This window comes from Macaca thibetana, chromosome 5, assembly GCF_024542745.1.
Source record: "Macaca thibetana thibetana isolate TM-01 chromosome 5, ASM2454274v1, whole genome shotgun sequence".
NCBI lineage: Eukaryota > Metazoa > Chordata > Mammalia > Primates > Cercopithecidae > Macaca > Macaca thibetana.
In genome coordinates, this window is record NC_065582.1 from 166,146,285 (window position 1) to 166,174,054 (window position 27,770).

The 27,770-nt window shown below is 39.0% G+C and overlaps 2 protein-coding genes across 12 annotated transcripts in view; one reads left to right on the plus strand and one right to left on the minus strand.

The window, feature by feature from the left end:
- The window catches only part of KCNIP4 (potassium voltage-gated channel interacting protein 4), a 1,211,383-nt gene that overhangs the window by 1,171,660 nt on the left and 11,953 nt on the right, over positions 1–27,770 (plus strand). For all 10 annotated transcript variants that reach the window (XM_050791125.1, XM_050791118.1, XM_050791126.1 and 7 more), the window contains 2 exons: positions 10,770–10,839; positions 19,786–19,856. In XM_050791125.1, the coding sequence (XP_050647082.1) occupies positions 10,770–10,839; positions 19,786–19,856 (141 nt within the window). The remainder of the gene's footprint in view (positions 1–10,769; positions 10,840–19,785; positions 19,857–27,770) is intronic.
- The window catches only part of PACRGL (parkin coregulated like), a 40,351-nt gene continuing 28,639 nt past the window's right edge, over positions 16,059–27,770 (minus strand). The window contains exon 9 of one of the 2 annotated variants that reach the window (XR_007725777.1): positions 16,059–16,955. The gene's annotated coding sequence lies outside the window, so the exon portion shown is untranslated. The remainder of the gene's footprint in view (positions 16,956–27,770) is intronic. The other variant, XR_007725779.1, reaches the window with a different exon arrangement.

Below are 27,770 nucleotides of genomic sequence, written 5' to 3' on the forward strand. Positions count from 1 at the left end.
ACCACGTATGTGCAGATGAACGTACGTGTATACCATCATCTCCATACAGTTATCTCTCTGTATTCTTGAGGGACTGAGTTCAGAACTCCCCATGGATACCAAAATCTGGGGACACTTAAGTCTCCTTATATGAAATGGTATAGTATTTACATACAACCTATATATCCTCCCATGTACTTTAAATCATCTCTAGATTACTTATAATACCTAATACAATGGAAATGCTGTGTAAATAGTTTTTATACTGTATTGTTTTTCATTTATATTGTTTGTTTGTTTGTTTGTTTGTTTATTGAGATGGAGTCTCGCTCTGTTTCCCAGGCTGGAGTGCACGATCTCAGCTCACTGCAACCTCCACCTCCTCCCGGGCTCAAGTGATTCTCCTGTCTCAGCCTCCCGAGTAGCCAGGACTATAGGCACGTGCCACCATGCCTGCCTAATTTTTTGTATTTTTGATGGGGGTGTATTTTTGTAGTAGAGACAGGGTTTCACCATGTTGGCCAGGCTGGTCTCCAACTCCTGACCTCAGGTGATCCACCCACTTCAACCTCCCAAAGTGCTGGGATTATAAGCGTGAGCCACCGCACCTGCCTTATTTTTTATTTATTTTTTATTTTTATTTTTTCAAATATTTTCAAGCCACAGTTAGTTGAATCTGTGGATGCTGCACCTGCAATATGGAGTGCTTGCTGTATTTTATTTTATTATTTCTGATTGAAACACTGCATGTTTCTTTTAAGTAGAATTCTTTACACAGTTTTGTTTTGTTTTGGTCAATATCATTAGGCTGATGTCATGCCAACTTGAAAGTGATCTAATGAATTAGTAAAATCTAAAAAAATTTATTTCTGCTCTGGATATAGGCAGACATGCTATAGGCGAGGAACACTCAGCATATGGGATATTATTTTTAGCACTCATAAAAAATACTGAATTTTGGCCTCACAGCTGGTCTTTACACTGCTGAGACTAAAGCCTTGACAGAATATAGTCCTTTCAAATCACATTAAACTATGGCAGTCACCAAGAAATATAATTGCTAGTTGTGGTAGATACACTTCTGAGTAGAAGTGTAAAGAAAAGGCTGTTGTTAAGCAAGAACTGCTGGGAAAACCAACATGAACTCATGTTCAGAAGAAGCAGGCTGCGGTAGGTATTAATAGGTACCCAAAGGCAGCCACTCAAGATCCCTGTCTCTTGGTTATTCAATCAAATACTAATCAGGGTACTGCTGTGATGAAATTTTGCAGATATAATTAAAGTCTCAGGGCAGTTGACCTTAAGATACAGAAATAATCTTTGTGGGCTTGATCTAATCACACGAGTCCTTTACCAAAGAGGAAGTCAGAGAGAATCAGAGTGTGAGAAGGACTCAGTAGGCCTTTGTTTACTGGTTTGAAGATGGGATGAAACTGAGAGAGAAGCCCCCAGTAAACAGCCACAAGGTTACAGGGACGTGGGTCCTACAACCACAGAAGCTGAATTCTACCAATAATGTCAATGAGCTTGGAAGAGGACTGCAAGGCCCAGATGAGAACCACAGCCGGTTTAAGTGTGAGACTGAGCAGAGAACACAGCTCAGCCATGTCAGACTCTTTTATCCCACAGAACTGTGAGATAATAAATTTGTGTGTTTAAAGTTACTAAGTTTATGGTAATTTTTTATGCAGCAATAGAAAACTGATACATAAGCTTTCTCCCAGGGCACCATTTGTGGGGTTTTTTTCCCCCCACTAAATGGTTTTGGGTGCCTATAGAATTTAACTACATCATCATTTTTTAAAAGACCCTGACAAAATGGACACTCTCTTCAGGATAAAGTTGAGAAAATGCTTTTAAAAGTCTCCCTAAATCAAACAATTCTACATGCATTCCACTAAAGATTCAGGGATTGGAACCAATCCCGGAAGCCTTTTCCTACAAAATTTGGAAAATCTCTTTTTGCAGAATCAACTTAAGTTACTTGAAGAGATAATAGTAAAAATAAATAAAATTTGTAGAATGCTTAGTATTATGCTAGAATCTTTATATACATGCCAATTAGTTTTCATTTCTTTGCTGTAAGATGCTATTGTTTCCTACAGCTTTAAAGACGAAGACTCAAAGCAGAACTTTTCAATTATTTCTTGGTTAGTAGTAGAGCTGAAACTTGAGCCAGTTTTGTGTGTGTTTGTTTGTTTTTGTTTTTGTTTTGGCTGTAAATCTCACGTAATTTCCTTCTTCCCTATGGTTAGAGGGGAGAACTAGAAGGGGAGAGAAGCTTTGCCTAGCACCTTGGATTTCTGCTCTATCCTGGGTGACCTTGAGAACTCGTGGGGCTCAGAATGTGCCCACATCCTTGCACTCAGGCAGCTGAGTTGAATCTTGGTCACCCAGCTCTCATTCCTTTTCCAAGGATAGTATCTAGGTCAGCCTTTTCCCACCATTGGCTGTTTCTTTTTTTAATCTGCAATTCATATTTAACCACTTTGACCCCAGAAGTGTGTTCAGGAAACGGAAGATGTAGTTAATGCAGACTTTGGAAACAAGAAAATACCCAACATGTTGAGTATATTCAGTTTTTAAAATTGGTTGGGTTTCTTTCATCTATTGTCTAGTTTAATTTTCATTTCTTTTGCTTACCTGTGATGTTAGTATTACTTACCTGTTATATCAGATGAGAACATTTACACTAAGAAGGAATAAATCAGTTGCTAGGAGTTCAAACACCTGGGCATATTAGAACAGAAATTTGTAGCCAGTTCTAGTTCTTTGTGATCAGCTTTTCTGCTTTGAAAACTGAAAGGTTAATCCTATAGTTTTTAAATGAACTTTTTAGAGTCCAGTTTTTGACTATGTTATGTTGAGATAAGAAGTGTTTTTTTCTTGATCCTAGCCATCTCCCCCTAATTTCTGTGATCATCGTCATTGTGGGCAATCATGGGGATATCGGAACCCCCATGACTATCTTGGTCTTGATCTTAGGAGTTCTAAAAATTTAGACCCAAGTTTTGGAGGACATTATCAGAGCAAATTCATTTTCTACTTTATTAAAAGCTAAGAACTGAAGATTTATTCATTCAGCATAAATATTTTTAATATTCCCTATTCTAAACATCATAAAGGTTAGTCCCTGCCCTGTATTTACTAACTCTAAAGAGAGCAGAGAAGTCCACAGAATCTGGGGTTATCAGCAGCACAGATTGTAGGATTGTGTCATTTAAATTTTGAAAATTCGTCTTGGATTATAGGCATGTGCCACCATGCCTTGCTAATTTTTGTATTTTTAGTAGAGACAGAGTTTCACCATGTTGTCAAAGCTGGTCTTGAATTCCTGATTTCAGGTGATCTACCCACCTTGGCCTCCCAAAGTACTAGGATTACAGGCATGAGCCACTGTGCCCGGCCTCTAAAGTTGCTTTAAACACGCAAGTTTCCTGATTCTGTGATCCATAGATTAGATCTGATATTTTCTAATTATGGGAATGCAGTGGCCCCTCTCTAAGACAGTTCATTCATTTGTAAAATGGAGTTAATACTAACATCTTTCTATTCCCATGAGATAATCCATGTAAAACATTTAATGCAAGGTTGGAACATATAAAGTGCTCATGTGTTTTAGCTCATCATTATCAGTATCATCGTCATCATCACATTAATAATTATAAAATATCAATACTAATAAAGTATGCTGATTATTATAATAGTAATAATGCCTTGTTAGAATTGATATTAGTGCTAGCATAGTATTCATTGCATATCTACAGCTAATCTTGACCCTCACATGCGTCCCCACATGGCCTGAGAGGACTGAAAAGGCTCATCAGGGAATACAGCAGTAAGGCCCCAAAAGGCAACTGTTTCTTCACCAACTGACAAATCTATGGCAGTTATATTGCAAAGAAAACCTCATTCCACATTTATTGTGTTATTATCATATCATAGCGAAGGGTTTCAGAGGCAATAAAAGAAATGCAATGGTCATCATAGATGAGTATACCAGCCAGCAGAACCAGGGACCTCCAGCTCCTAAATATTGGATGGAGCAGTTCATTTGACTGGTCCTAAAAACCAGAACATTTTCCTCAGGCCATTACTGTCTAGCCATTTACAGTAACAGTAAAGAGTATGTGGCAAAGAGGAAGGTGGGGAGGTTCTTGTTGCACTAAAACCAAAGATTTCTAAAAAGAAAAAAATTATTTTCCTCAAATCTCTCAAGCTACAATACACAATAAATTTTAATCGGTGCTCCCAATTTTGATTGAAATGGCTTCCCTTTGCACATACCTCTCTCTAACACAGCCGTGACGGGTGCCTCTGGGTACAAACACACCTAGTACATCTTCCCAAAACAAGGATTTCCACAGATGACTCTCCAGGAGAACATGTTTTCAGTCCTAATAGAAGAAAAAGTAATAATCCAGAGGGCAAGATAACATTGCAATTCATGGAGTCAGAGCTATGATTTTGATTCCACTAAATGTTATATTCTACAAGAGCAAAAAAAAAAAAAAAAATGGAATTTTAAAAACTCATTCCTGTATCTCCAGTGCCCAGAATAGTAAAAGGCATATGGACTATTTACTGACACTTAGAAGGCATTAAATAACTACTTATTGAATCAATGAGCAAATAGATGTCTCCATCAAAACCTGTGTGACTCAAACAAGTGACTTCATCTCTCCCAGCTCATTGTCCTCATGTCTAAATAATACCCACCTTTCAGGGTTGATGAAAATGTTAAAAGTAATGGTCTACATAAGAAAGAATGGAGCTGTTTATTTTATACTCAATAAACCATTGTGATTGTGGTGATGTGGTTCCGCTGACTGCCATCACAGCAACCCTGTCTGCGTGAAAAACAGGCAAATTGCTTTATCCCTTGGAGCGACCTGTCCAAACGCCTTAGTATCCACTAGTAATTTTCAGAATGATGATTAGACTCATGAGGGAAGCAAATGATTGCTGTTTGTTCATGGGGTTGTGTGCGCGTCCAATTCCCATGTGATTCTGGTCAGTAGCTCCTCTCCGTGTGAGACTTTCTCATAAGGTTGCGGTGGCAGCACAAATGGATGCAGCATTTCTGGAAAGCACCATGACTGTGCATAGTAAGACCTTTCAATGGTTTAGCTCGTTGGTCTTATGATTCTCCTTCTGGGATTAGTCATAAAGAAAGAACCACAGGTGCAGTCACAGATGGATGCATAGAATATTAATTACATCATTATTCCTATGTAGTGCAAAAATGCCAAAATCGTCTCAATATGCAACAGTATGGTAAGTTCAGTGGATGCATTATTATGCGGTCATTAAAAATCATGATGTAAAAAATGTTCAGCATATTTATCCTAAAGTTAAAAAAAGAAGATAAAATACTGTAATTTTGTCTTATTAAAACTTTATTTCTATAGTATATATGCTTAGATAAATGACCAATATACTCTTACAGTAGTCAGGTTATGGGTGATTTTCATTTTCTTTTTTTCTATAGAGGGCATATTTTCATGGAATAATCATTTGCTAATAATCAGACAAAATTTCATTAGAAAATAGAATACAGAACCATAAAGGTTAGTAGGAGCTTACAGCAAATTTTCAAAAGATGCATGAGTGAGGCATTTCTCACTTTCCCTAAACCCAGGAACCCTACTGCTTCTTGCATCCTTAGGAAAACCCAGTGAACAAATTCATGCTCAGATGTTTAAGCTTCATTGTCCTTGTTTACTTGAAGCAAGTAAACAGTCTTTAAAAATGACACCTGGGAAATGGAGACAATTTATACTGCTAAATGACTTGATAATCTTCATGTTACAACATCAGTGGGAGGCTGGGCTCACACCTGTAATCCCAGCACTTTGGGAGGCCAAGGCAGGATTGCTTGTGGCAGGGAGTTCAAATCCAGCCTGGGCAACATACTGAGATCCCATCTTTACAAAAACAAAAAATAAAAATCAATAAATAAAGCGTCAGTGGGAGAACTATTTCAGAACACAGACACTTGGAGTATCTTTCAAACATGCCACAGGGATAGATATTCCAAACTCTTTACCAAATCTGCATTCTTGTCTTCTTCCTGGCCATATCAGACTTACTTTGTTTGGGGTAGACACATTAAGTGATCTCTAACAACAACAAAAAAGTGAGAATAGAAATTATGTATACCACTTTAAGACCTGGCCCATAAAAAGCTTCCATGCACTCTCTTCAGCACTCTTTTCCTCCTTCTGGATGAGACAGTCACAGAGACTGTTGGAGCCATATGTTAAAGTCACCAAATCTTCATTAGCCCCTGTCCCTAGAAGAACCATCAGTTGATCTGTACACTCACCCAAGATTGTTATGTGAATAAGAAATATACTACATGGTTTTTAAATGTGTTATACAGGTTGAATATCCCTAATCCAAAAGAGCAAAATACTCTAAAATCCAAAACTTTTTGACTGACAAAATGGCATTCAAAGTTAATGCTTATTGGAGCATTTCAGATTTTCAGGTTAGGTATGTTCAACTGGTGATGTGGTTAGGCTTTGTGTCTCCACCCAAATCTCATCTTGAATTGTAATCCCCATAATCCCCACATGTCAAGAGAGAGACCAGGTGGAGGTAATTGAATCATGGAGGCAGTTTCCCCCATGCTGTTCTCCTGACAGTGAGTGAGTTCTCATAAGATCTGATGGTTTTATAAGGAGCTCCTCCCTTTCACTCAGCACTTCTCCTTCTTGCCGCCTGGTGAAGAAGGTGCCCTCCTTCTCCTTTGCCTTCCACCATGATTGTAAGTTTCCTGAGGCCTCCCCAGGGATGCTGAACTGTGAGTCAATTAAACGTCTTTCCTTTATAAATTACCCAGACTTGGGCAGTACTTTATAGCAGTATGAAAATGAACTAACACAACCTGTGAGTCTAATGTGAATATTCCAAATCCCAAAAAATCTAAAATCCAAGACACTTCTGTTCCCAAGCATTTTGATTAAGGGATATTTGAAGGCCTAATTGCTACAGCAGCAAGTTAACTAATGTAGCACATTGTGGTTTATACTTTGCTTCACATGCAGCCTGGCCAAATTCATTCTTGATGGAGCAGTAGAGAGACCACTTTTATGGAGAGATCACTGCACAAAAGAGGTGAACAAAAAGTCAGAGAATGTATACCATCTTGTAAATCACTAGCATCCGTTTCTCACCTGAAGGTTAAAAATGCACTAGTTTCAATAAAAAGTCTCTGGGAATAAATAAAAGATCATAATTCTTGGATTTGATTTTTTAATCTTTTATCTAGTTTTTGGTCTTTGCTATGGTCTGAATGTTTGTGTCCCTTCAGAACTCATATGTTGAAATCCTAACCCCCAATGTGATGGTATTAGGAGGTGGGGTCTTTGGGAGATGATTAGATCATGTGGGCAGAGACTTCATCAATGAGATGAGTGTCCTTTTATAAAAGACCCCACAGAGCTAGCTTGCCCCTGTCACCATGTGGGGACACAGCTAGAAGGTTCCATATATGAACCAGGAATGTGCCCTCATCAAGTACTGAATCTGCCGACCCTATGGTCTTAGACTTCCTGGCCTCCAGTACTATGAGAAATAAATTTCTATTGTTTATAAGCTGCCTAGTCTATGGCATTTTGTTAAAGCAGCCCGAACAAAGACAGTCTTTATTCTTCTAGTTGGATAGAGGTTCCATGATGGTAAGACCTTTGAATCATTTATTGTAGCAGTCCCAGTTCCTAGGAGGCTCCTGGAATAATAGGCATACAATATGTGTTCATAGAGTTGTAAACTAACGTAATGAATATAAGGTGGATAAAGACAAATTTATCTGATTTCCACCCTGAAACTTGGCCAGCAGTTTTCATTTGGCAGAGAAAAGATTTCCTCTGACACAGATATGTGATTAAACACAAAACACGTGCATGTCAGATAGTCAGTTTACAAATTCATTTCACATTATATCTATCAAATGTATCTAGAGACCGAAGGCAGCTAGCAAGTTTGTTGAGTGCAGAGGTCCCTTTTCCTGCCATCCTCTTCTTTTATCAGCATCAACTTTAACTCCCCGGCACCTTTCCAACTCTAATTTTGCACAAGCTTGCGACCCGATGGCAGAGAGCCAGGTATTTACTCTCTCCTTATTATCCCAAGCAAATGGCTTAGCATTAAACAGCCAATAAATCACAATTTCCATGTGTGAGAAGGTCCAACTCCAAAGTGTTTAGTCTTAAAATGGGTCTATTGGTGCCAGCTACATAGTCAAAATGTTTGAAAGATTGGCTGTATACATACCACCTTCTTTCCTTTTCAGAGTTGTAGCTGTTGGTTGCTAATTCATTTATGTATTAGGGTCCTTCAGAGAAATGGAACTAATAGGATGTGAGTATAAAGAGATTTATGAAGATATTGGCTCATACTTTGTGGAGCCTTGGCCAGCTTGATAACTAGTGGAGGGGTCTGGCAAGCTGGAGCCTCAGAAAACAGTTACAGTTCAAGTCCAAAGGCAGGGTATTTGGTGAACAAGGGAAGCCAATATTACAGATGATGTCTGAAGAACACTCTTTTTCTCTGGGGAGGTCTGTCTTTGTTCTTTTCAGGCCTTAAACTGATTCAGTGATGCCCCTTCACATTATGGAGGGCAATCTGCTTTACTTAACGTCCACCAGCTTAAATGTATTGAGAGTAATAGCAAAAACCACAATTACTTTTGCATCCGTGTAATCTCAAAAACACCCTTACAGAACTATCCAGAATAATGCTTGACCAAACACTTGGACACTATGGCCCAGACAAGTTAAACACATAAAATCAACCATCACAGTTCACTTGCTTGCTCTTTTGATTTTGGTTGTTTTTTTCTTTGCTCCAATTCTCTTAGGTCCTTGAGGTCATCATTATTTCCATAGGGGTCATCTAATATGAAACCTTGTTGTGACCTAGAGAGTCCTAAGTCCACATTCCAGCTTCCCCACTGGCTTAGTGTGTAACAAAGTGCTTTGCCACTCAGCACCTCCAGTTCTGCCTCTGTGAATGGAGCTATTTTGCCTACCTAAGCTCATTATCATTAACAAATGGGATAAAACCATATTGAGAAGCTCTGTAAACACAAATTCACATTGAAACTGCTAACATTGTTTATGTATCAAAGGTCCTACCTTTCAAAACAACAAATGAGAAAATAGAAAATTCTGCAGGTGAAGCACATTTCAGTTGAGTAACTGCCTCATTGGAATAAAGAAAGACCAAATTCAGAAAGTAAGTTTATTAGTGAGGGAACAATGATTTTAAGGGTTAAGTGATGTAGGTGATTGATAAAGATGCCAGGAACAGTATCGAATTTAGAGTACACAGAATATTCATGTCTAAAGTCAGGCCTGTTGGGGAGTTAGCACACCATTCATCCTTCCCCGGTGAACTTAGTCCTGGCTGGACGTTAGGTGGCGCGGGAGTGCTGTGACAGCTAGAGTCAGGGGAGCTCTGATCACATGCGACTGTTCACGAGAATCTACTAAGGGACTAAACAGAACTTATCACTTCTCCACTTACAATGTACAGTTGACTCTTGAACAACACTAGCTGGAAGTGTGTGGGTCCACTTATATGTGGATTTTTGCCAATAAATATAGTTGCCCCTCTGAATTTGCAGCTTCAGCATCCACAGCCAAAGGCAGATCAAAGATACAGGACAGGAAGGACCAACTTCTCTTATCTGCAGGTTCTACAGTGCCAAGTGTGGGATTTGAGTGTGTGTGGATTTTGGTATCCGGGGTGGTCCTGGAAGCAATGCACCATGGATAACAAGGGATCACCATACAGTTAATATCTCACATGTGATTCAATTCTGGACTATCATGTGGTTGTCAGTCTCCACCACTCAGGGGGCCTCTATGCCTAACATTCTTAACCAGACTGGTTCTTATAACTTCAAAAAATTGAGGAATTTCCAGAGATTGGGGAACAATTTGCTTGCTCAAACCTTATATTCACCACCACGGTAGCCCCCTTCTGACACTTTAGATTTAAGTTTCTTGTTCCTTTTTTTTTTTTTTTTTTTTAGCAAAAATGCCAAAACCACTCTCAGAGGGCTAGCCTTGCCCTGTGGCCCCTCCCGGTCAGTAGTCCAACATGGGTGTAGTTCCCAAGATCAATGTTCATTGTTCTTTGATAAGTTGACCCAGGGACAAAGGTGGGGATCTATTAAGCCCAGGCTGTTTCTTTGCAGACTCTCCTTTCCAGAAGTTCAAAAATATCATGGGATTCTCTCTCACCCAAGGTCACTTGTTACAGAACCATGTCTCGGCTATGCCTAGACATCCTGTCAACAAGCATTAGTATCTAGTCCTGCTTGAAACTTCTTGAGCCACTGGAGATGCCAATGAAGTAATTTTGCCATTGAACCAAAGATTATGTGGGTTCAGAAAACCTGGAGAAGACAAAACCAAGATTCACCAAAGACCATATTATAAACCTCTCGCGACATGCTTGCTGTGTGAAAAAAAAAAATGCAGTTTCCTTTTACTTCATTTATAATAAACAGATGTGTTCTTAAAAGCAGCACTGTGTTTCTGAATACATCACACTTTTGATACTCAATATGCAAAGAACACATCTACTTTTTTTTCCTGTGAGAACTGGAACAAAGATAAGTTTATAGTGTGCTTTTATTCCCTTTGTAATAATAGATGAATGGTTAACTTTCTTGGTGCAGCTTTGCGTGGTAGGCAGTTGTTTCAAAATGTGCAAAAAAAAAAATCAGTTTTATGAGCACTTTGCTCATATTGCTTCTCTGCCACTTTCCCTAGGAATGCCCCAGTGGTGTTGTTAATGAAGAAACCTTCAAAGAGATTTACTCGCAGTTCTTTCCACAGGGAGGTAAGTACAAATGTGGACTTGTTAACATACTATCAGAGTTACAATTATGCTTGCAGTGTTGAGTTTAGTTTAATTTTTCATAGCATGATGCTACATTTTTAATCGTTATGTAAAAGAATGCATAGCATGCAAGTGCATATAATTTTTAATGTATCATAAAAGCCAGCGACTTAGAAATTTTCAAATATCCAAGAGGATACTCTTTAGTTGAATACAACTATTACTGTGTGCCTAGTACTGTCTCTCTCAAATGCACAATGCTTTCTATTACGAGGGTGCTCAAAATGCCACAAAGCTCATTCACATGCATTATAGGTCTCACTTGATTCTCCCAACTCTCAAAATTAGGACAAACATAATTATCCTCAATTTACAGATATGAAATCTGGGGATTGGAGAAGGTAAATGGTTTGCTCTGGGCCACATATTGACTCAGTGGCAGATCTGGGTTATAACCTAGATTTTCTGCAGCCTCCCGTTGTATATTTTCTGCTGTTTTCTTTTAGTAATTCTTTGCTGTGCTCCCTCATCTGAGAAAATTGAAACCATCCTAGATATTATTTTAATTGATAAGAAAACACAAGGATAGCGTAAAGATAATACATGCATGTTAGAGATGAGTGAAAAGATATTCTTGCCATTGGACCTTACAGTTTTTCTTTCAATCACCTAACAGATGCCCAACTCATATTTGTCCCATAGCCTATGGTGTGCCCAGCCATGTGTGAGGTGCTGATCATGTAGGAGGAATAAGAGGAATAGGATGTGGTCTTTCTCCAAAATAATGTTATAGCTTAGTGTAGCAGATGGGCAATGTCAATCTCAAGTATAACTGTGATTATGGGAGTTAAAAACTAATATTCTGAGGGCACAGTGCTGGCATGATTAAATTAGCTGCAGGACAGAGAGGACATAAAAAGAGTCTCGCCAGATGAGTTGAACCTGAGCTGAAGTTGTTGCCATTCAGAAAGCATCTACTATGTGCCTGCCCCTGGCATGCCTCACCATCTAACAACCCCATCTGTAACCCTCATTATTTTTAAAGATATACACGTGAAAAGTAAGGTGCAGAGAGTTTGATCCATTTCCAAAGTATATAGTCTTGCTCTCCCATTATACCTCTCAGGAGAAGTTCACTTCTCCTGAGAGTATGATGTCTTCCCGCTTTAAAAGCCAGTAGGGACATGACGTTTTAGGCAAATGGGACACTTGGGTCAGAGCATAGAACTGAAGGTGGGCATTTGCAGGAAATTGCCAGGATTTGGGTGTGAATAGGGTAGAGAGTGTACAATGTAGGGTGAAATGTACTAGACAGTCAAGGATGCCATATGAAGAAATGGGACTTTATCCTTGAGGTGAAGCAAAGCCACTGAGAAGTTTAAGTGGGATCTGTTACAGTCAGATTTGTGTTTGGGATACATTTCGCTGATAGGTCTGTGGAAGATTAGCTTGAGGTCAGCAATACTGCAGGCGGGGGAGACTAATTAGAAGATTACTACTGTAGGAGGCAAAACAATAAGGTCTTTAAACAAGGATTTGCATAGGAGAAATTGAGAAGTGGGGACAGATTACAGACATACTTAGATGACAAAAATGGAAGAATTTAGTGATGAACTAGCTTTTTGTGGCATAAAAAGATGAAGAGAGGAGTTTCTGATGCCTTCCAGGATTCCATCATGGACACCAGGTGACTCTTTACATGAGTAGTAGTGGGATAATGATCTCAGTTTTGGACAAATTACATCTGAGGTGCCTGCGGGGATTTAGACTCAACTAGAAGTTGGTACAAATTTGAGGCTCAGAGGACAAGTCAGAGAAAGAGACAGGGATTTGAGAATTATTAATCAAGAAGTAGTGGTTAAATCCATGATGTAGATGAGGTTACTGGGGGAGTTATAAAAGGTGGTGAGCTCCATGAGGCCAGCAGGAAACCCCAGAACATATGTCAAGAACCATAAGGAAAAGGCATCCACAAAGGAGACGGAGAATGAACAGTTTATGGAAATAAACACAACAGAGATCGATAGTTCAGAAATGAAACAAAGTCTAGTAAGAATCAGAAGGTCTCTTTGGGGTGTGGCAACATGGGAGTCATTACTGGGCATGATCAGGACAGCCCAAGTGCCCTGGATGAAGTACCAGGGAGTGGAGCGCACAAGCAGAAGCCAAATTGCAGAGGGTGAAAAGGACGATGAGAAGAAAGCAGCGACCACCAATAGAGACAGCACTTACAGAAAGCTTTGCTGGAAGAGTGAAGTGATGACGAGGAAACTGGCCATAGTGCTGGGTAGATACCAGTGGAAGACTTTAGTTTTAATGTAGAAGAGATTGGACATTGTTTATACACAGGGAAGGAGCTGGTAAAGGAGATGTTACTAGCTTTAGGATAGAAAAGAAAAGAGATAAATAGGATTCAGATTTGGAGGAAAAAGATAGTGATGGGATGGGATGGTGGAGTCCATGAATCGGAAGTTCAGGAAGAAGGTTTTACCTCAAGGAGGGAACCATCTAGTACTTCCTTTCAACTCTGACGTCTACTCAACATAGGGGACAATTGTTTCTCTCTGTGATTATGGCCAGAGTTGACTTTGCCATTGACCTTGCTAATTGGCCTTTTATTTTACTAATTTCCACTTAAAGGAGCCACCATTATCTCCTGCCAAAATAAACACAGTAGTCTCCAAACTGACTTCTCTGATTCTGATGACCCCTCCTCGAACCATAGTCTACTCTTAAAAATGAGTCAGAGTGATCCCATTAAAATGTAAGCAAATCATGTTACTGCTCTGCTCAAAACCATACCATTCCATAGAAAATAAGCCACAACCTATAGAGTGGCCTACAAATGGTGGCCATGCCACCAGCACACCAGACATGCTGCTGCTCCTGGGTCTTTGAACTTGCTGTTCCCTCCGCCTGAAATTCTCTTCTCTCAAATATCTATCTCAAGATCTCATCACCTTTGCATTTACTCCAATGCCACTTTCTCAGTGAGACTTGCCCTGATCACTCTATCTTAAATTGCAATGCCTTGAACATTCCTCCTTCCCCTGCTTTATGTCTCTCTATAGCACTTGAGACAATCCAATAATATATATTTCACTTGTACTATTGTTGTTTTTGTCTTTCTCTCCACTAGAATGTCAGCTCCAGGGGAACAGAAGATTTCTCCACTTTGTTTACTGTTGTATCCACAGGTCATGGGACAGTAACTGACAAGTAATAGCACTTGATAAATACTTTTTGCATGAATGAATGAATGACACCCACCTCACGTGGTGGCTATCACTGTACAATGGAATAGTATCTGTAAAAGGCTCTTTGAAAAGTGTACAGCACTTAAGTATTAGTTGTTTCATACAAGAGTCAGGTTTCCTTTGGGGTTTTAATTCCATTTGGTTTTAGCTAGTTTCGTGGATTTAAAACAATTTTGTGCCTGACTTGTCAAAACAATTTTTTGTTTTCGATGGACTCTTAAAAGAATTAAATTAGAATTCTAAGAAAACACAGGAAGACTTGTTATTAAGTGAATTTGGATATACTTTGGACGACAACTCTCCCACCCCATCTCGTTACTACAGTGCAGAGGGGAGGGCCCTTCTCACAGACCAGAGACAGGTATTGGTAATAGTACTTGATGCCAGGATTATAATGGGTTCACTGTCTGCACTAATGAGAGATTAATTTGGGGAATTAATTAACTACCTCATATTTCTCTAAATTGTTTAAAAACCCATAGATTTTTTAAAGAAAAATTATATTTACTGAGTGCCTACCAACATCTTAATAAGCATTAATATCAAAGCACCAATGCAGATGAAAATCCTCAGTTTTCAATCATTTCAAATCAAGTTATTACATACTAAAACTTGGATATAGCTCCACATTAAAATTATATCTTTATTTGAAAAACAACATTTCCGCATTAGAGAACATCTTCTTAAACAGAGCACATCTATTTTGCAAAGGATTCCTGTTACAAAATCCAAAGGGATTAGGGATTTGAGAAAAAATTACTGTTACACTCTTAACAATTATTTGATTATTCATGTTAATTGAATGCAGAAATCTGAACACGAGGCATTGCTGAAGGAAATGAAATAAAAGAATTATGATTTGCTTTGCATTAAAAAAATTAATATCATACATACAAATTGTTTCTTATATGTGGCCAGAAAAAGAAAAATGTCCTAAGGAAGAACGTGATCTCTGATGGCAAACAAATTCATATGATGGCCATCCTTACACTTCCATTCCACGGAGCCATCGTTTATTCAGGATGATGGTCTGAATGCAACAGGTTTTCTCATTATGAACAGTAACACTGATGGGTCCATAAATCACAACATCTCACCATTTCCTCCAGGAAAGTGCTTTGTCTTATCTACAGAACTCTCTGCAATTTGTATTGTGTCAGGCTGTTAGCTTTCTCTACTGCTTTGTGAAACAGTTTATCAAGCCCAACTTGCTCGGTGAGCTGGATGTCAGAAAAAACTGGATTGAACACAAGCCTCTTGTTTGCAGGGGATAAAGTATGGCTACTCTAAGGCAAGCAGAGAGGGGACGGCTTGTTGGTGCTACTGCCTATATGGTTATGCAACAACTTTTTAAACTCCACATATAATAGAAGCTTAGTATGTAAGCTTTTAGTTCACTAAACATTTTTAAAGCCCATAAAAATCATAGTTTCCTGGGCTATTTCTGCTCATGTTGTAGGAATGCACTTATGTTGTCTACACTAGGCATCTAATAGACAGCTGTTGAATGAATGAATGAATGAACGAGCTCAAGTCATAATAATCTATCAATAAACACTTATTAAGCAGCTGCTGTGTGCAAGGCACTTGAGTCAGATGAGTTCTGTAGACATAAAGATGAAAATTTAAAAAAGACTTCACCCACTGAGTATCCTTGTCCTAGGACAATATTTCTAACAATTTTTCAGAGTGATTTACAGAGGGCTTATTGACGGAAGCTACTATTCAAGCATATGAACTTGCCTTACCACAGTAACGATGTCATGAATTGTATATTCCAATACATGAAGCTAATTCTATTCTTCGTGCTTGAATTCGATGGGAGTAGGGCTTTGGGATAGGAAAAAGAAATAAACCAGATTGATTTCATTCTACAAACCTGGGGCATGATAATCAAGTGTGTTTGTTCAAATACTATGAAGAACGAACTCAAGGGTTATTTGCTATATGCATTGTGTTCTCAATATAATTGGGTTAAGACTTTTGGACTAAGACAGTTCAGAGTTTGTGGACAGACTGCTACCTATCAAGGTATGTACCTCGAGTAGTTTACTTTTCTTGGCCTCAGGTTGTTTCTCTGTAAAATGTAGGAGTCACATCAAAGGAATCCTCAGGTTTTTTCTACTCTAGTATCCTTGGATTTCTAAGAGGTGGTATAGGAATATCTTGATTTCATTACCAACTCTACCATGAAGTAACTAGGTGACCTCAGTTTGTCACTAAAAGTCCCTATTTTTACCTTTGTTCAATGTAAATACAATGCTAAATCATATCCAAAATGTCTTCCCATCCTAAGAATCTGTAAATGTTGTTGCTCAACTATCAAATCTCAACATTTATTTTTCAGCTTCACAAGTAAAATTATAAGAAACTGAGGCAATCTCAGCTTAACAAACTCAGTAACTATTTTTGTTATTTAAAGAAATGTGATCAGGAAGAGATCATAGACGGAGAAGGGAGATCATTGTTACATCTTTTAAGCCCTGGAGTGTACTCAAATCTAGATTCCAAGAAGCCAGTTATTCACTCTTTTAACAAATATTTATTGAGTGCTTAAGAACACAGTGGAGTAAAACCAGAACCATAGATGCTTCTGTAGACAGTTTCTCTTTTCGTCATTTTATCCAGTTTTCTGCCTCGCTGGACATTCCTATGCCTTTGCTTCTTTCTCTCACCCAATCAAAGCAAGTAGCTTCACTCCTCTTCTTTCAAACTTTCCACTGTCTTCAAGTGCTTGCCAGAAGAAATCCAAACTCCATCAGAAGGACCATTGCTTTTTAGGACATAATTTTCTTGTCTTTTATTGAGCGGAAAATTGCATTAAATTACAGCTCGTCACCTAGACACACAACAGAAATCCTAAAAAGACAGAAAGTTATTTAAGGTGAAAAGATGTTACATTTGTAAAAGATTTGATCACATGTGTTTAAGGTAGTTGAAATAAAAGTGGCTTGTCCAGGAAATAATAGCTAATATTTATTGAAATTTTAATAAGTATATAGGCTTATTTCTAAACACTTTGCAAATAGTGTCTCATTTAAACTTTATAAGATCTCTATGAAGGCTGGGCACAGTAGCTCACGCCTGTAAATCCCAGCACTTTGGGAGGCCAAGGCAGGCGGATCACCTGAGGTCAGGAGTTTGAGACCAGTCTGGCCAACGTGATGAAACCCTGTCTCTACTAAACATACAAAACTTCGCCAGGTGTGGTGGCAGGTGCCTGTAATCCCAGCTACTTGGGAGGCTGAGGTAGGAGAATTGCTTGAACCCAGGAGGTGGAGGTTGCAGTGAGCCGAGATCGTGCCATTGCACTCCAGCCTGGGGCCAAGAGCAAGACTTTGTCTCAAAAAAAAAAACAAAAACAAACAAACAAAAAAAAACTCTATGAAGTACATACTGATGTTGTTATTTTGTAGATGAGGAAACTGAGCCACACAAAGGTAGAACAACTTGCTTGAGGTCATGCACTTAATCTTTGCTGAAGCTAAGATTTAAATTCAGGCAGTCTGACTCTATTATGCTATTACCAAAACCTCTGTGCATGGATTGTCTAGACTGGGAAGCTGCTGTAACTTCTAAAAGAACTGCTGAGGCACATTTAGAAGAACAGGATGTCCTCTGTACCACATTGAAAGCATAATTCCCACATGTCAAGCTTTAAGCTAGAAAAACTCCGTTTGAGAAGAATAGTAATTATCACATACCCATGTTCTTTTTTTTTTTTTTGATTAAAAAAATAGCAAACATCGTTTGCTTTGAGCCATTATTCACAGTGAGTACTGCTTGCTAAGGTAAAAACATTTACTCTGATTGTAAAAACAGGGTAACAAGAGACTTGCTTAATGAAACTCATTATAAAATATGCAAAATCTCTTTTTTTTTTCCTCCTCCGAAAATAAGTTTAACACACCATCGATCAATTCACATCTCCAGAGGGCACTATGTAGTTCAAGAAGTCTGTGAAAAAGTACTGTTGAGAGTAAAACGACTTTGCAAGTTGAAATAGGCTGCCAATTCTTGATAACTCTATAATGGAGCTTCCTAACAACAGAACTAAGTTTATGGTAATTAAACCCCTGGCTCCATATGCAAAAGGATTTCTTCCTGCAACCTATCAATACTGGATGGACGTCCACTCTAGATGTCACGGTGTTACATATTATTTAGACTCAATGTTGGTGCTTGGTTAGTTCACTGAAAATAGTGCTAGTAATTCCTGTGTTTAAAGATGAGTAGTTCCTCATAGCATATTAAAAAGGTGAGAGATGACCGAAGATGCCACTGTCATTTTGAGAAATTGAGTGTACAATCTACCTCATGAAATGTATAGCCTTCAGTAATGTTAATTACTGCACTGAAGCATTCAGGAAAAACAACCTATAAGGAGGCCATGGGCCCTGAGAGCCAGGAGAGAAATTTAGATGACCTCTGACCTCTCTTATCTGGGGAGGGCAATTCTGTACTCCTGTTACTGTGACTTAGCTTCCTGACAGCCTATAAAAAGCAATTCATAAAGTAAAAAGTAAATCAATGATAAGTTAAAACCCAATAAAGGTTAAAAGTTAGAAAGAGATGAGATTTAAAACAGAAGATAAAAGGCTAGAGCCAATGAGCGAAAAGGTTACCATTTGATTTTGAAAAGACAAAAAAGGTTAAAATAAAAGGCTAAAGCCCATGAGATGAAACACTGAAAATAATCATGTAAATTTTATCAAGGTTCAAGCACAGAAACCCTTAGGAATGAAAGCTCGGCACTCAGAACAGAAAACAATAAGGAAAAAATACAGACTTTTAAATGATATGGCAGAAAGCCCAGAGATTAAGGAGACAAAGGAGAAACAGGAGAGGAAGGAAGGAAAAATGAGAGGGGAAGAATAGCTGATGGAAGCAAACTAAGAAGACCTGTTAGACTTCAGAAGACATAATTGTCCATCATTACCCAGATCCTCGAATCCCACCCAGGACCCTGAAAGAGTAGGGGCTCCCTACTTCATGCAACTTCATACAACTAGGAACATGTAGGACCACCCAGTCCCCTTCCAACACAGCCACAGAAACTTCCCAAGTGACCACTGACCCCAATCCATCAGCCAACTTCACTGCCTGTGGGCTAGCCTGGTACTGGCTGTGGGCTAGCCTGATTCTCAGAGTCAGAAAGACCTATGTTCATGTCCCAGATTTACTCCTTCTTCACTGTGTGACTTTGGGCATGTTTTTCACCCTCTCTAAGTCCCAGTATCATTTTCTGAGTTGTAACAATGATGAAAGTTCTAATAATGACAGAGACACTAATAATAGCAACTCATCTCTGTCTCATTAATATTATTATTACTTTACTTCTAGAACTGTTCTCGCCCAAACACTAAGCAAATTCCAGACAGGTCTCAATCTTCACATCCACCTATGGGACCATTTCTTGTCCCAGTGTTAATCTCATCACCCAGGACTACAGCATTGCCAGCCAGAAACTCATAGAGAATGTTTGTCACCAATGGCCTCCATCTAGGTTGCTCATTCTTGTGAATCTCAAACTCTAGTCCTCTACAGAAAGAGGGTAAGCAGTTGTGAAGAAAGCACAAACTAAAGGAGGCAGTTAATTCTTCTGGATCAAAAGAAGCTTGGAACTGCAATCCAAGTCTTATGTTGGATATGGAAACACTGACTTAATATTCCCTTTTCACCATTTCAGACTCTACAACATATGCACATTTTCTGTTCAACGCGTTTGATACGGACCACAATGGAGCTGTGAGTTTCGAGGTAAGCCCTGGATTATACTCCTATCATTTGACTTTAGTTTACGCTTTTTAGGAGGAAATGTGAGTTCCGTGATTATTATTTTTGCTCAGCCTTTCTCTCACGTAATTGCCAAGAATTATCTTTCAAAAGATGTACGAATTGCAAGCCACATTTAGTTTATATTCTAGTGCTTTATATTGGCTCATACAAGGAGAGTCCATTTCTTCAACTGCATGTGAAAAGTCCCAGAAGGCAAATGATTTAACTAACAGTTACTGACACCTCCTTATGGGCCAGTCAGTGGTAGGCCTTGGAAATACAAAGATGATAAAGTCAAAAGCCCCGCTGTGGAAGTCTCAGTAAGTGGGGCAAATGGGCAATAAATTAAATGTATAAAAAGACTATATTCACCAGTCTGACAATTGTACGAGGAAATCTCTTTTTAAATGACAAACGTTAAGTGATCTGTAGAGAAAGTTGTGTGTTTTTTTTGTTTTTTTTTTTGAGAGACAGAGTCTTGCTCTGTCATAAAGGCCAGAGTGCAGTAGCACAATCTCAGCTCACAGCAACCTCTGCCACCCAGGTTCAAGTGATTCTCCTGCCTCAAGCCTCCTGAGTAGCTGGGATTACAGGCACTTGCCAGCACGTCTGGCTAGAAAGTATTTAATTTCGTTCATGAACTACTGTGTATAATTCTGTTCATGAACTACTGTGTATAATTTCGTTCATGAACTACTGTATATTTCTAGTAAAATGAAATATGTCCTAGATACTTACATAGCTTATAAATGTATATTTCATATATATATATATGTATTCATACGATTCAAATGGTACATGGCAGATCACAAATTGCAGTATATTGATTTAAATATTAGGTGAATAAACCCAACATGAACTCTGATCAGCTGTGAAGGGTTTTATTTTTGTTAGGGAAAATATGTGAAAAATATATACCTCATTTGTTACGTTCTGATTTGGTTGTGCTTGGGCTCAGAAGTAGCATTATACATATTTTGCTTTGTGATTCCAGTTTCTCTTTTCCATATACACATATATATATATTTATGGAATATGTATATATATATATGAGATAATTTGGAAGATGCATTTATTTTTGGAAGTGAGGAAGGATGCATCTTAAATATCAGCAGAAATTTTGATGAGAGCCCTGATAAAGGGAAGCAGATGATGAATGAGGTCAGCAAGGAAATGGTACGGGTGCAAAAAGGGCTGTAGCAGGGAAACCTGCCCAGTGTAATCAATGGGCGAAGTCTAAAGGACAGTCAGGAGCTCCTTAAGAGAATAAAGGCTTGGGATGGGATGGGAAGCAATGGAGAGTGGGGCAGAGGCTGGACAGAGTATATCAGGCCTGGGAACCAAGAGAAAACATGTGTAAATCATCAAGAAGATAGAATACACAATTGGAGAGCCAAGAGCGAAGGCTGGGGAAGGAGACAGAGGCCAGATCCTGACACATCTTAGGCAGGAGACTGGACTATCTTGCAGGAGATGAGGAGTCTTTGCAGAATTTTTGGCAGGGATGTTAATTTATCAGAGCTATGTTCCTGGAAACATGGAGTGTAATTAGCAGCTAAGTATGCCAAGAGTCCAGACAGGGGCTGATGAAAGCCTGAACTCCAGTAAAGGTATTGGAGGTGAAGCATGAAACAAATTCAAAAGAAATTAAAACAAAACTGGTAGAATTGTACTTCAATAGAACTGTTATGTTTAAAAGAAAAGTTCATATGGGCGTAGGCAGCTATCTGGGTGCAAGGGCTTTGTGGAGTCCAGATGAAAAAAGAAGGGTGCAGCCTTCTGTGATGTAATCTAGCCAGTCACCACAGGGGCAGGATGAACAGGGGTAGCCAAAAACCTCCTCACACATACTCCGTGCTCATGCGGACTGGGTACCACAATTGCAAAGATTCTGGGCCAGGAATCCCAAAACGTCATCTCCCATAACTTAAGTGATAAATATCACTGAGAAGAGAAAAATAAAAACTGAGAGTGGAGAAGAAATGAACTAAGGAGAGGGAATGAACTAAGTCAAGATGGGGCAGGCAAGTTTATCCTGGGTGTAGAAGCAGCAGTTAGTGGAGGGAGAGGAGATGGTTGTGGGAAGAGTGTCCTGGGTACCAGTCTCCATAATGTTTCTTTTGCTAATGGCAGCTTAGGTCACTCCATGAGAGTAACTGATCATTTCATGATAATGTCGTATTTGTGTTTGCTTCACTTTAGGAACAAGTTTAATTACAGCACAGTCTTAATTTATAATATAGAAGCCAAAGGTTTTACCTAATACAGTTCACCTAATATAAACTTTTATACCTGGCTTCCAGAGGATGAGTAAGGCAAAAACTATTAGTGATTCCATTACTTGAAATTACTTATGTATCAGAAATATACCACCAATTTCCTAGGGCAAATTATATCCAATTTTACACGTAAATTTAGTCTGGTGTTAATGATATGGAACCATGCATAACATTGCTTTTATAATATTTATGTAAAATACCAGTAATTGCAATGAACATTGATTATAATTTGGGAAATTAGTTGTAATGGTTGTATATGATATGCATACTGGTAAAATGCCTTGCCTTCTAAGGGAAAACTAATGGCTAAATTAATAAAGTTTGGATGAAAATCAAATTTAAAACTAGGCTGTTGCAGTTACTTTTCTAAATTGATTAGCTACCTGGGAAATCTCTAGAAAACAGAAATGGTTAGGGAATGAACACATTTTGAATAGCAATAGCATACTGAGAAGTAGAGAGACCATTTGATTCTATGATAAAGGATAATGGGAGTTTTCCACTTAATTTGCTTAGACCTGAAAGGCAGAATAAATATGATATGAGGGGCTCTGGATTTGGTATGATGGAATCTAATCTCCATTTTGCCACCCAGTGGCTCTGAGACCCTGCGCTGAGTACTTAACCCTCTTGACCTTAGTATTCATACCACTAAAACATCAGCAACCAAAGCTACTTAATAAGACAGTGTAAGAATGAAAAAGTCATAATGTCAGTAAAGGGCTTGGCTCTGTGTCTGGCACCAAATATGTGCTCATTATTTATTAGAAGTTAACTATAGCAGTTATCAGTTGGTTTTTTTTTTTTTTTAATTATACTTTAAGTTCTGGAATGCATGTGCAGAATGTGCACTTTTGTTACATAGGTGTACACGTTCCATGGTGGTTTGCTGCACCCATCAACCCATCACCTACATTAAGTATTTCTGCTAAGGTTATCCCTCCCCTAACCTCCCCACCCTCCGACATGCCCTGGTGTGTGATGTCCTCCTCCCTATGTCCGTGTGTTCTCATTGTTCAACTTCCACTTATGAGAACATGCAGTGTTTGGTTTTCTGTTCTTGTGATAGTTTGCTGAGAATGACAGTTTCCAGCTTCATCCATGTCCCCGCAAAGGACATGAACTCATCATTTTTTATGGCTGCATAGTATTCCATGGTGTGTATGTGCCACATTTTCTTTATCCAGTCTATTATTGATGGACACTCGGGTTGGTTCAAAGTCTTTGCTATTGTGAATAGCACTGCAATAAACATACATGTGCATGTGTCTTTATAGTAGAATGATTTATAATCCTTTGGGTATATACCCAGTAACAGGATTGCTGGGTCAAATGGTATTTCTGGTTCTAGATCCTTGAGGAATCACCACACTGTCTTCCACAATGGTTGAACTAATTTACACTAGTTGGGGGAACTTTTCTAACAAAGTCAGTTAATAATGACATTGGTCACCTCATTACCCAGTAAGACAACCACATGTAAATGCATGATTCTAAGCCACAGCAGTCTTTGATTGGCAGGGAGTCAGGGGAGTCAGGAGGACTAATGTCCCTGGCATAGTGGCCAGCATTGAGGCACTCATTAAAGGTGTGACAGATGAACAGAATCCACAACTGAACAAGTCCAGGCTATTATAAAGTCAAATCTCTATGCCTTTCTCCTCCTTTTGCCTTGATAAGAGAATAGAAACCAGAATTCGGTACAGACCTCCCCACCCTTTTATCATTTTTTGTACATTAGGGAACAGATATAACCTCCATTGACATTTACAAGTAAAGTAATTGTGCGAAGTACTCTTTGAGAGTTGTTGTTAAGTTTGCCACTTCCTACTTGAGACTTGAGTTACCACTCAGAAAAGCATGGAGCAAAAATCTTATAAGCCACATTAAGTTTCTCATTTTTCTTTTGCACAAAAAGACATAGTCATTCCTGTTTTAAATAACTCTTTACTGATACCATCCCACAAGATAAAAAGAGAGACGTGCTCAAAGTCCATAGCTATCTTTTAATGTAAATTGGTCCAGGATATATAATATTTAAGAAGATGTGAATCAGATGTCAGCATGTGAATCAGGATACTTTTGTTCACCAATATTAGAAAAGGATACATTAAGTGACAGAAAAACAGTATGATAATTTCATTGGTTCACAGGAACAAAAAGGCCAGAGATGGGGCTGGCTACAACCTAAGGGTGGGACCCTTCAGGGCTGCAAGAAGAGGCCACAGCTCCTTGGCTGCAGGATTCATTGCTTCTGTTGAGCAAGGAAAGCAGCACATCTCTGTCCCACCGTTCCTAGCAAGACTCTGAGTCTGGGGAGTCATGCTTAGACGTGGACTAGATTTAGTGAAATGCCAACCACAGATCCAGTTGTCCAGCCAAAGGGATAAATGTACTTCCTAACTTTGCCCAGGTCATGGCTGTATCACTAGACGCAGAGATGGAGTGAGCTTCCACAGAACATCATGGAGCACCACATGGAAATTTAGGACCTAACAGGAAGGCAAACAACACAAGTCCACAATTGACTTAGAAGTGCTATTTTTATTTTACTTATTACTATTATTATACTTTAAGTTCTAGGGTACATGTGCACAACGTGTAGGTTTGTTACATATGTATACTTGTGCCATGTTGGTGTGCTACACCCATTAACTCGTCATTTACATTAGGTATTTCTCCTAATGCTATCCCTCCCCCCATCCCCCACCCCAAGTCAGACCCCGGTGTGTGATGTTCCCCACCCTGTGTCCAAGTGATCTCACTGTTCAATTCCCACCTATGAGTGAGAACATGCAGTGTTTGGTTTTCTGTCCTTGCAATAGTTTGCTCAGAATGATGGTTTCCAGCTTCATCCATGTCCCTACAAAGGACATGAACTCATCCTTTTTTATGGCTGCATAGTACTCCATGGTGTATATGTGCCGCCTTTTCTTAATCCAGTCTGTCACTGATGGACATTTGGGTTGGTTCCAAGTCTTTGCTCTTGTGAATAGTGCTGCAATAAACATATGTATGCATGTGTCTTTATAGCAGCATGATTTATAATCCTTTGGGTATATACCCAGTAATGGGATGGCTGGGTGAAATGGTATTTCTAGTTTTAGATCCTCGAGGAATCATCACACTGTCTTCCACAATGGTTGAACTAATTTACAGTCCCACCAACAGTGTAAAAGTGTTCCTATTTCTCCACATCCTCTCCAGCATCTGTTGTTTCTTGACTTTCTAATGATCGCCACTCTAACTGGTGTGAAATGGTATCTCGTTGTGGTTTTGATTTGCATTTCTCTGATGGCCAGTGATGATGAGCATTTTTTCACGTGTCTGTTGGCTGCATAAATGTCTTCTTTTGAGAAGTGTCTGTTCATATCCTTCACCCACTTTTTGATGGGGTTGATTTTTTTTCTTGTAAATTTGTTTAAGTTCTTTCTAGATTCTGGATATTAGCCCTTTGTCAGATGGGTAGACTGCAAAAATGTTCTCCCATTCTGTAGGTTGCCTGTTCACTCTCTTGGTAGTTTCTTTTGCTGTGCAGAAGCTCTTTAGTTTAATGAGATCCCATTTGTCAATTTTGGCTTTTGTTGCCCTTGCTTTTGGTGTTTTAGTCATGAAGTCCTTGCCCATGCCTATGTCCTGAATGGTATTGCCTAGGTTTTCTTCTAGGGTTTTTATGGTTTTAGGTCTAACATTTAAGTCTTTAATCCATCTCGAATTAATTTTTGTATAAGGTGTAAGGAAGGGATCCAGTTTCAGCTTTCTACATATGGCTAGCCAGTTTTCCCAGAACCACTCATTAAACAGGGAATCCTTTCCCCATTGCTTGTTTTCGTCAGGTTTGTCAAAGATCAGATGGCTGTAGATGTGTGGTATTATTTCTGAGGGCTTTGTTCTGTTCCATTGGTCTATATCTCTGTTTTGGTACCAGTACCATACTGTTTTGGTTACTGTAGCCTTGTAGTATAGTTTGAAGTCAGGTAGTGTGATGCCTCCAGCTTTTGGCTTAGGATTGTTCTTTTGGCTTAGGATTGTCTTGGCATTGTGGGCTCTTTTATGGTTCCATATGAACTTTAAAGTAGTTTTTTCCAATTCTGTGAAGAAAGTCATTGGTAGCTTGATGGGGATGGCACTGAATCTGTAAATTACCTTGGGCAGTATGGCCATTTTCACAATATTGATTCTTCCTATCCATGAGCATGAGCATGGAATGTTCTTCCATTGGTTTGTGTCCTCTTTTATTTCATTGGGCGGTGGTTTGTAGTTCTCCTTGAAGAGGTCCTTCACATCCCTTGTAAGTTGGATTCCTAGGTATTTTATTCTCTTTGAAGCAATTGTGAATGGGAGTTCACTCATGATTTGGCTCTGTTTGTCTATTATTGGTGTATAGGAACGCTTGTGATTTTTGCATATTGATTTTGCATCTTGAGATCTTTCCTGCTTTCTCTTGTGGGCATTTAGTGCTATAAATTTCCCTCTACACACTGCTGTAAATGTGTCCCAGAGATTCTGGTATGTTGTGTCTTTGTTCCCATTAGTTTCAAAGAACATCTTCATTTCTGCCTTCATTTCGTTCTTTACCGAGTAGTCATTCGGGAGCAGGTTGTTCAGTTTCCAAAGTAGTTGTGTGGTTTTGAGTGCGTTTCTTAATCCCGAGTTCTAATTTGATTGCACTGTGGTCTGAGAGACAGTTTGTTATGATTTCTGTTCTTTTACATTTGCTGAGGAGCGCTCTACTTCCAACTATGTGGGCAGTTTTGGAATAAGTGCGATGTGGTGCTGAGAAGACTGTATATTCTGTTGATTTGGGGTGGAGAGTTCTGTAGAAGTCTATTAGGTCTGCTTGGTGCAGAGCTGAGTTCAAGTCCTAGATATCCTTTTTAACTTTCTGTCTCATTGATCTGTCTAATGTTGACAGTGGGGTGTTAAAGTCTCCCATTATTATTGTGTGGGAGTCTAAGTCTCTTTGTAGGTCTCTAAGGACTTGGTTTATGAAGCTGGGTGCTCCTGTATTGGGTGCATATATATTTAGGATAGTTAGCTCTTCCTGTTGAATTAATTCCTTTACCATTATGTAATGGCCTTCTTTATATCTTTTGATCTTTGTTGGTTTAATGTCTGTTTTATCAGAGACTAGGATCGCAACCCCTGCTTTTTGTTGTTGTTGTTGTTTTCCATTTGCTTGGTAGATCTTCCTCCATCTCTTTATTTTGAGCCTATGTGTGTCTCTGCACGTGAAATGGGTCTCCTGAATACAGCACACTGATGGGTCTTGACTCTATCCAATTTGCCAGTCTATGTCTTTTAATTGGGGCATTTAGCTCATTGGCATTTAAGGTTAATATTGTTACGTGTGAATTTAATCCTGTCATTATGATGTTAGCTGGTTATTTTGCCTGTTAATTGATGCAGTTTCTTCCTAGCATTGATGGTCTTTACAATTTGGCATGTTTTTGCAGTGGCTGGTACCAGTTGTTCCTTTCCATGTTTGGTGCTTCCTTCAGGAGCTCTTGTAAGGCAGGCCTGGTGGTAACAAAGTATCTCAGCATTTGCTTGTCTAAAAAGGATTTTATTTCTTCTTCACTTATGAAGCTCAGTTTGGCTGGATATGAAATTCTGG